The 9909-nt window shown below is 41.8% G+C and overlaps 1 protein-coding gene across 4 annotated transcripts in view; it reads right to left on the bottom strand.

The window, feature by feature from the left end:
- Positions 1 to 7704, bottom strand: part of CRADD (CASP2 and RIPK1 domain containing adaptor with death domain) — an 80113-nt gene extending 72409 nt beyond the window's left edge. The window contains exons 1-3 of one of the 4 annotated variants that reach the window (XM_064655456.1): positions 5828 to 7201; positions 4893 to 5133; positions 4056 to 4361 (exon numbers count right to left, since the gene is read on the bottom strand). In XM_064655456.1, coding sequence (XP_064511526.1) covers positions 4056 to 4353 — 298 coding nt within the window. In that variant the 5' untranslated portion in view covers positions 4354 to 4361; positions 4893 to 5133; positions 5828 to 7201. Of the gene's footprint in view, positions 1 to 4055; positions 4362 to 4892; positions 7202 to 7617 lie in introns of those variants that run through there. The other 3 variants (XM_064655455.1, XM_064655457.1, XM_064655454.1) reach the window with 3 other exon arrangements.
- Positions 7705 to 9909: the final 2205 nt, after the last annotated feature.

Here is a 9909-nt window from a genome sequence, read left to right on the forward strand (position 1 = left end):
AGGACCTTAACGTTGACTAGGTACCACAACAACAAAATCGTGCATTAGAAAATATCCCCTGCTTAGTTGTGAGAGTACAGCTTTCCCATGGCAATTCCGTAACTCCATGCCCTAAATTCACTAACATTTGCCAGATAACAGCAGCTGCTCCAGGATTCCTCTGGCAAATGCCATATCTCAGACTTTTTTCTTTCTCAGTATGCTGTGATTTTCTGTGGAATGGAGAAATCATCTATACTACAAAGAAGTGCAATACTAACACTTTTAGAAGTAAATTATTTTATAGCACATGTATTACGGAGAGAAATTTAATACTTGGACCAAGAAATTCCCAAGTGGACAGAGATTAGAAAAATTCTGATAAACAAATGCCATCAAAGCTCATATATTTTTTTAATTCAGTGTAAAAAAATATTGGGTAACTGTTTTCTGTTCCTAGAAAGAAGGGAATTCTACTGCCAACAGCTGTAGTTTTTTGTAGGAATTATAAGACTATACTGAAGATTTATGTTCCTGACTGACAAAGGCATAAAGTTATCCAAACTAGGGCAGAAAAAACAGAATAGTCTTTTCCTAATGAAACAGACCCACATTACTTTTGTTAACTCTTACTATGGCAGGAGTTTTGATCTTCAAAACCAGGAACTCATGCTGTGGCTGATGTTCATAATGATTAAGTCTTGCAATGCCACTCTGCACAAGGTGAACTGTTTTATCACAGGTTATTACACAAGCAAGAAAGATACCCTATAATCTTTAAATCAATTAAAGAGTTATAAATATTTACCTTCAGAAGCACATGACTTTGAATTTCCTCCTTGGGATTTTGGGGTGTTACAGCAATGCTTTCCCCACCTTACGATAAGGCTTCCCTAAAGCTCTGGCCATCTGTCAGGTCCACAGGAGAGAGGAGAAACGTGACGTAGGCAATAGGCTGTCTTGTGCCTTAAGTAAACAAACAAGGTGAAGGAATCTTGGATCTCTTTGCTGCAGTTATACAGATGCAAGTGGTCCTACCTGCCTGCACATCCCTCTCCTGATTTTCATAGAAAAAGTATTCCTCATGCTCTGCAAGATCAAGGTCTTTTGTGTTCCTTGAAACTACAACAGATAACAGTATACAGAACTATTATTTTTATGTCAACAGACACTGAGCAATAAAACTCAGGATATCAGTGGTTTTAGAGTTCATTTATTTGCAAGCAGCCAAACTGGGTTTGAATCCTGAGCCAATTTACAGTTCCACCCTATGCTGTTTCATGAACACTACACCAAGTTACACAACTTGGGAATCAGTAAATCCATTGCCTTGAAAGAATTTGCTCCAAGAGTCATGATGAGTCAGTGGCAGTATCTTGCTTAGGTCTCAGACTTTGGCTTCCATTTTGTAGCTGCTCGGTTCACCAGATCATATTTATACAACAAAGCAAAACAAAATATTTTTTTTCTGACCTTCTGAAATTGCCATTTGTTTTGTTTGGTTGGTTTGTTGTTTTGGGTTTGATTTTAACTAGGGGAAGAAAATAAATTAAAAGTTTCTAAATAATTACAGTTGTGACTTTTTTTTTTTTAACTAGCAACCAACAAAATATGCTTCTCTGCTGAAGCAAAGATAGAAAGCCTGATCTCTTTGAACAAAATGCAAAATAACCCAAAGACCTACACAGGAAAATCACTGTGCACATGCCAGTTTTAGGTTCAGATAGACAAATCTAATAGTCTACTTAGTCACTGACTTTAAAAATCCTCCATGTAGCCACTGTGAAGTGAAAGACCAAAATAAAACCTTCCTTCAAGGACCAACTTGCTACCAGTCTTTAGTTCTGCAAAGGATCTGTAAAAACTGAGGATATTTTACTTAACAGAATTTTAATTAAGAATAAACAAGTGAACAGCAAGCATTCAGTTTCCATAGTATATATGATCAAAAAAAAATAATTTAAAAAACTGGGGCCATAAAACCAATTTTAAAAGTTTTAGGATCTAAAAAAAGGTAGTGTGTATGGGGCTGGCTCTTTTCACCACAAACAGATTCTTTAAAACAAATTGCCATTGTCAAATAATCATGTATAAGAACAGTTCCAATAAGGCAGAAGTTATCTAGCATGGCACTAGAGAGCACATTTAATTTTAAATATGCTTATAGTTTTATTAGAACCAATGGCTTTTTCCATGCTTAAGGCTAAGCATATGCTCATGTACTCTGCCAAGACAAAAGCTTCCAACTTTGTTGTTAGAATGCAAAGCAAAGCTTTTATCCCAAAGCACATTTTCTTGCATGTAATCAGAGCTGATGATGCCACCATAGTTTCCAATTCATTCTAGGGCGCAGTCAGCACTTATTAGGGCACAGATGGTGCTCTCTTTCCTTGGTTTCTAAAGAACATGCCTACAAAATCTGCCTCTTATCCTGTTTTTACACTCTGTATTGCCACAATAAAAATAACAGTAGCCTTTGAGCTAGTCTGGTAGTCTTTTCTAATTTACACACAAAATTTGGCAATAGGATTATCAAGTAGAATCAGCCCACTCGAAACCAAAGAACTTGATATGCTTAAATCCAACACCTTAGTCAACAAACAGTGGGAACAAGCAACCCATAAAACAACAAGAAGAACAAAAATCGGTAACAATTTTTCCACTTGATGGCTGTGTGTTTCTGGAACTGTAAGAATTATTCAACAGCTTAAGCAGCAATTATCCAAGGAAGAAGCTGTTTTGTAAGGCAGATAAAGAGCATTAGCTCAGGATTTGGTCTGAGCAAGGCCTTTTCCAACACATTCAATGCCTTGGTTTGCACTGTGATGAGAACTTGAAGTGTTTTCCCCTGTAGGCAGCATAGCATATTTGTTTCCCAATTTTTGAAAATTATTTACTCATTTCCAAGCACACACACAGCAACCTTCACAGAGACCATCAGAAAGACAGCTGTCACAATATTCCATTAAAAATGTCCTAAAGTAAGACAATCTCGGATTTGTCCAGCAGATCTTGACAAAACATTCTTGAACGTGCAGCTGAGACGCAGATGCACATGATGGTCAATGGGTCTTAGTCACCCATCTTCACAGGCTTTCAGTCTCACACAAAGCACACTGACACTGGAAAAATCACAATCATGTGCATCAAAATATGTATGACCAAACACAAGTGGGGGTAGAGCAGGGGGTGGAGGACTTGGAGAAAGATTAATCAGACTGCCTGGAAAGGATGTTCCCAACTGAGGACTATTTCACTATCTCACTGGTAACATGAGGTTAGCAGCCAATGCATGCTGCCAGAATCTGGGACAAGAAATGTGAATTTTAAGCAGTTGTCTTGACTTCAAAGCGGCTTAGCCAATCGCATGCATGGATTGGTAAAGAAATCACTTCTGAACAAACATCAAGTCCATAAAACTAATTTTAGAAGTACATTTAAATGCCAGAGATTTTACTAAATAAAATCATTTAAGACCCACTAAATCAGTTAGCTCCTACATTTGTTTTAAAAATAAGCAATGGCTAGTAATTTTGGAAGTAATGATCCTAGATATTTGTACTCCAGTAAATATAATAAACTAAATAAATCTAAATTAGTACCTGGTACTAAATCAAAATTACATCAAAATCATAATAAAAGTAAATAAAAACTCTGTCAGTATAAATGACCCAGAAACAAATCACTGTAAAACATACATAAACCAAACAATAATCAGATACGGATGGTAAAGAGACTGTTCTGCAGCCAGTCAAAACTACTTTTTATAGTCCACTCCCATTGAGGTAATGGATTATGGGTCCTCCTATACTCCAGCTTCACCCAAGGCAGCCCCTCCTGCTATCTCCTTGTCTCCTGAAACTCAGCCCTGCTCATGCCCCTAACTTTGCAATATTTCCTGATATTTGCCTGGCTTCCAGGAAATTCAGGCTGTTCCCTTTTCTTGGTATCACAATGCATAACTTGAAATTACTGGTACATTCAATACTTTTAAAATCATGGCTTGAGAACAACATCAGCAACAATAATCAAAATACCAACCTTCAAAATACCAGCAACAGCAATCCTGGCCTTACCTGAAGGACCTTGTACTGTCATTTCCTTACGCTTCATCATCAGCTTGTCTTTAACCCATGGGAACTCCTGTAAGGAATCCAAGAACACTTCAAAAGCTTTGGGTCCTCTGGTGGGGAGAATATCAAGGAGCATCATAGTTTTCCTCTGACTGGTGGTTTGGGCTTTTATTTCTTGAACATGACTGTCTGTAAGAATCCCTTCTTGGAAGAGATACTGAATAACAAGTCCATCCACCAGCACCTCTGTGCAGAGCTCAATGCGCAGGGAGCGTAAAAGCTGCTTATCTCTGGCATCCATCTGGTAACCTAGAATGTGAGACAAGGAGTAAGGAAACGTATAAAGATTAAAACACTGAGACCTTTAACATCCAGAAGTGATGTTTGAACATTCAGAAGAGATGTTTTGACACCTGTCAACCTTCAGAAAGAATTACAAATTCAGAATCACCAGCCTGGGCAAACTGTTAATGATCCCTATCATCTTCTTTCTGCTCAGATTTCACTGTCTCACAAGGTAAAATGCAGCCATTTCTGGGAAATATTAGACAAGAATAGAACCTTTGGCATTGTGAAGCCAAGTCCTTTGCTGGAGTGAAACCCACGCCACGTAATCCCGTTGACTAACTGGCTAAGGTCCGCATTAAAGGCAGCTAGAGCACTTGCCAGTCCTTAAGAGACTCTAACCCCAAAAATTAAAGAGATGTCACAACTGACCACTGATATAATTACAAAAGCAGCAGCAGGACTGGTAGATGCACCACAGCCAGGCAGCAGCAGCAGGGACAGCAGGAGGTAGCTTTGGCCTGCATTTTAAGTTTAGAAGGGGTAGAAACGCACCTTATGCACCAGGTCGTTCTCCCCCCAGATCATCCTGGAATAGTGCTCTGGAGCTTGACTGATCTGATGATGAGAAACTTTCTTCAAATTTCCATCTCAAATTTATCCACCTTCCATTTATAGGCATTTTTTCTGCCAAAATTGTTCTTTAGCTTAAGAAGCTCTTCTCCCTCCCTTCTAATGTGTTCACAGTAAGCAATCAGATGCCCTTTGCCAGCTTTCATTTTACTTGACTAACACTCTGATGAGATAAAAGCCAAAAAAGATGCATTTTATAGGCACTCGACAGAACAAGAGTCAAGGACCAGAGACCCAAGATCATGACATATCAGACCTATGAACCAACTTGAGATGTCTAGTCTAATCCTTAATGACAAACCTGTCCTTAGGGCCATTAATGATACTTGAAAAGGAAAGTGACAGGACAATACAATGAGATACTTTCTCATTACTAAATAATGAAGTAAAAAAACTGCAGTAGGTGTTGTGATTACCGCAAGAGGGTTTCTAATAATTAAACTAGAAGCTGCTGTTTGAACAGCAGAAACTCTACTTCATTCAGCTTGAGGATACAAGGCGAGACAGGAATTTTCAAAGCCTTTGTATGAATCCTGCTGAAGTCTTTTTATCATCAGAGGTGCCTAGTGACTCCCAGGGCCCCATCAGAGTTTTTTTGGTTGACCTGGTTGTTAAAATCTAGGGCAGACAACCAACAAAACATATTGGCATGCAAATGGCACCTTGGTCAGAATGCAAGGGCATAGCACCATGAGAGAGACTGGAAAACCCTGTCTGTGACATCCTCTAATAAAGCCACTTTCCGAAAATGCTTCCACTGAGAGCTAAAAGCACTGCTGGAAGGCACTTTCCCAGAGGACCTTCCTGGGTTACTCGGTGCATTTCTCACATACTGAAGTGAATTTCAAGGTGCTTACCTTGTGTCTAGGGATCATGTGGGAATCAAGTAACGGCTATCCCAGCACATGTCTTTAAGAAATGCTAGTTTGCTAAGCATAGCTCAAACACCAAACTCCATCATGGACTGAGACAATATTGCAAGGAAGGAGCAGGAAAAAGAGCAGGCAAGAAAGAACTGGATTTCCCCACTTGATGTTAGGAGGCTAATTTTGGAGAGGTGAAGCTGAAGACTCTGGTCTCCAACACATAGTACCTTTACACTACTGGAAGGTATCTCTGGACAAAAATTCAGGCAGTAAATCCCATTGCTTCTCCCTTCTGGAATGCCCTTGAGCTCACAAAACACTTGCAGAGTTCAAGACAGACATCCAGCAGCAGCTCTGAGGGTGTTATCTCAACCCAGGCAAAAATCTCTTTCAGATGCTACAAAACTCTAGTGCTTCACATTCTGCACAAGCCACTTGTGAGAGTCCCCATCCAGCAGCCTCCCCACCCATGTGCTGGATGAGAATCATTGAGTTCTCCAGTCACTGTGCAGCACTTGATGAGTTCCTCTTTTTCATGACCAAAGCAGCCAACACTTTTCAAAAACAAGCTCTTACCAACCATCTCAGTTTGCACCTCTGGCTGCTGAAAAATGCCTATCAAGCCATGAATCTGAAGGAGGAATCTTGCTGACTGCAGAGTGCACACAACTGAGGTTGTAAAGTCCTGGCATTGTCCTAATAAACTTCCAGGATGGGGTGTACTGCTTTCTAAGGTCTTTTTAAAGATTAAGTACTTCTTTTTGTGTGTTTACAGTGTTGGGACAGAGCTTAGTGCAACACAGAATTAATTTAAATTCATTTTAATCACAGGCTATATCTAGGGATGCAAAGTAAACTCTGAACTAAATTTTGTGTAGTAATTCCATGGAAAATGAAAAAGATGAGATGTCCATTGACCCAAAAAAAGACATGGCTCAAACCCTTCCTAGATACTTCTGAAAATTGTTCTTTTCCATTGTAAAGCCAATTCTAAGAAACGCAGTCCATGTCCTGCTGAATGTGCACAATCCTTGATTCATCACCACACCAACACAAGCAGGTCTGCATTTTTTCAAATCTGACACAGAATCTGGCCATGAATGGAGATAAAACTTTTGATAAAAGCCCTTTCTGATTCTAAAAAGGCACATTCACTTCTTGGCTACAAAAACTTCGGCGTTTTCCCTAACACCAACTGCAACGGGCTGCTCATGACTCCCACGTGCGTTCCCATACGCCTGCTTAGCTAAGGATAAGGTCTCCCCTGACTAACCCACGAGTGATTCTGGCTATTCACAGCATGCCTACGAGTTAAAAATATATCATTAAAAAAAACAGGTTTTGCTTTTAACTCCTTCCCTGCAGCTGAGGTCTCGACGCTGCTTCTTCTGCAACAGCCAGGGCTTGGTTGCCGGCACCCTGGCCCCGAGCCCCTGCCGGCAGCAGCCACCCTCCGGCCTTCCCTCCGGCACCGGCTGCGGCAGCGGAGGCGGCCCGAGACCGCCCCGCGGAAGCCCGGCCCCTGCCTCGGCCCCGGGGCGCCACCGAACGGCTCCTCGGCAGCGCTCTCCCGCTTCCCCCTGCGCGGCTCCCGGGGCGGCGGGCGGGGGCAGCCGAGCCGAGCCGAGCCGGGCCGAGCCGAGCCGAGCCGAGCCGGGCCGAGCCGAGCCGAACCGGGCCGGGCCGAGCCGAGCGGGGCCGAGCCGAGCCGAGCCGAGCCGGGCCGGGCCGGGCCGGGCAGCGCCTGGGCGAACGAGCCGCCGTCCCCCTCCCCTACTTACGCGAGGGCAGCGCGGAACTACCCCGGGCGGCGCGGAGCCCGCGGAGCCTGCGCGGGCAGCACCATCTGTGGGGAAGGCGAGCGCGCTCCGCCGGAAGCCGCCGCCGCCGCCCTGCCGGGCCGGCCGAGGAGGGGCGGCCGCCGCCGCCATGTCAGCTGTGGGCAGCGCGCCGCGAGCCCGGCGGTGCGGGCGGCCCTGGCGCCGGCTGGGGGGTCCCGCCGTTGCCCGGTGCCGCGGCGGGGGTTCTCCACGAAAGGGGCCTCTTTCCAGGAGTTCAGAGGACCTGCTGCGCTCTCAGCGTCTGGGTGGTGGGGGTGTTCAGCGAGTGGAGGGGTTGTATCCAAAATTAAATCAGAAATTACGACATTGGAGTTTTAATGGCATTAGAAACAGCTGATGCCATTACTCTCTAGGAATATTGGTTCCTATTTGCAAGCGTTGCGCTAAGTCGAACTTCATCCCGGTGCTGTATCGTCATATCAAACACAGAGAAGTATTATATGGAATACTATACATATTTGGCTTCATTACTTTCATCTGAGCAGCCTAAAAATGAAGCAACTTTGATAGATGAAAATCGTTTACTAAAGTGAGTGCCAGCCTGTGTCTACCACAGTGCTATGCACATTCTGGTCATTTTATTAATCTAGTCGTTTTATTGATTACTGAATACAGTATTATTGAATTCACATAATTTTATATTAATATCTGGAACCAAAATATGGTAGAAGAGAGATGACTATGATTCACAGAGCTATAAAAATGAGGCGGTATCACTTTCTGTCACATACCATGGAAGAACTTTTTTCCATCTTTACGTAGGTGTCAGGTGTTACACGTGATTTAGTGGTGTCAGCCCTTTTTCTTTCATGTTGGGACCGCAATAGCGATGAAAGAAAAAAAAAAAAAGATCCTGCAGTGCTGGAACGTGCTACCTTGAAGCTATAGGCAACCACAGAGAGCAAACTGTGGTCTGCACAGCATGCTAATGCCTACCCTCTGGAAAAGCAGGAAAGGTGGTGGCTGCAGCTGCTGTTGACACCGTGTGAATCTTATTTGTACACTCAGTTTAGAGTAATTGTACAGACTTAAGGGTATTTGGAAGTTAGTTATGGAAACCTTTATGTGCTTTTCCTAGATACTGTACCCAGGAAATACTTGCCATAGAAAAATATGACCAAAAGTAGAGCTTGCATACTGCATATCCTTAACATGGTATTTATCTACAAGTCTTTACATAAAGATATGCAGTCGCTCTGAGAAAGCTTAAATCTTTTTCCTTTGATTTTCCTGTGTCTGACACCAAAGTTGAGAATTTATGTGAACACAATGTAAGTCAGTCTTAAAATCAAAGTCTGTATACTGGTTTTAAGAAATGTTTTTAAAAATATATACATTTATTGTGTGGCCAGCTTCTGCAGAGATACTACTTGCTTGGCCATTTTAAAGCAGGGTTTTGGTTTGATTGACATAACACTTGTATTTACTATTATTTCCAGGCAATAAATTTAATACGGGGGTTAAATTGCTTGTGAATAATTCTTATTCCAATACATCTAGTAAACCAAGGTAAGTGGTTTTTTGTCTCAGGCACACCTGTTAGTCTTCTAGGAACACAGACATAAAGAATTTAAATACTCCTGTGGGTTATTTCAGAGAGGTGCATTAACATATTTACCATGACCTTGACAATACTGGAAACCACACAAGTAAGTCATCTTTGGGAACTCTGAGACCAGAAGTATGCTGCTATTGTAGCCAAAGTACAACTGAGGTGGTTTTAAATTTTCTTGTCATGGATAGTCTGTACTAGTAGTTGTGAGAAAATATATTTGTAAACAGCACAGAGCAGCACCAGGGAGCAGAGAACACCATAAACCATCTCTATGATTGTTTCTCAGCACAGCAGTACACACCTACTGAAAGTTTCCTTTCTTGGGTTCTTTTACTTCTGTCATCTTTGCTTTTTTTTTTTTTTTTTTTCAGTCATGATCTAAGGAACTGTATTTTATGTGGAATTGGAGTGACCAACTTGGAGACTTCACAGAATCACATCATTGCAATCCTGATAGCTGCATGTAATAGCAGATAACGTGCCTGCATTTTAAAATAGAAAATTAGGACAAGCAGTTACATCACTTGCATTTACTATATCTTTTTGCTAGATGAGGCAATTAAGATTATTTATTTTATACTGTCCAAGAAAGACTTAGAAAGTTAGCAAAACATATGGATATACACAGAGCAGCTCCAGTTTCCACTCAAGTAAATTATAGCAGTTATTCATCAACA

The sequence above is a fragment of the Pseudopipra pipra genome, chromosome 5 (genome assembly GCF_036250125.1).
Source record: "Pseudopipra pipra isolate bDixPip1 chromosome 5, bDixPip1.hap1, whole genome shotgun sequence".
Lineage (NCBI taxonomy): Eukaryota > Metazoa > Chordata > Aves > Passeriformes > Pipridae > Pseudopipra > Pseudopipra pipra.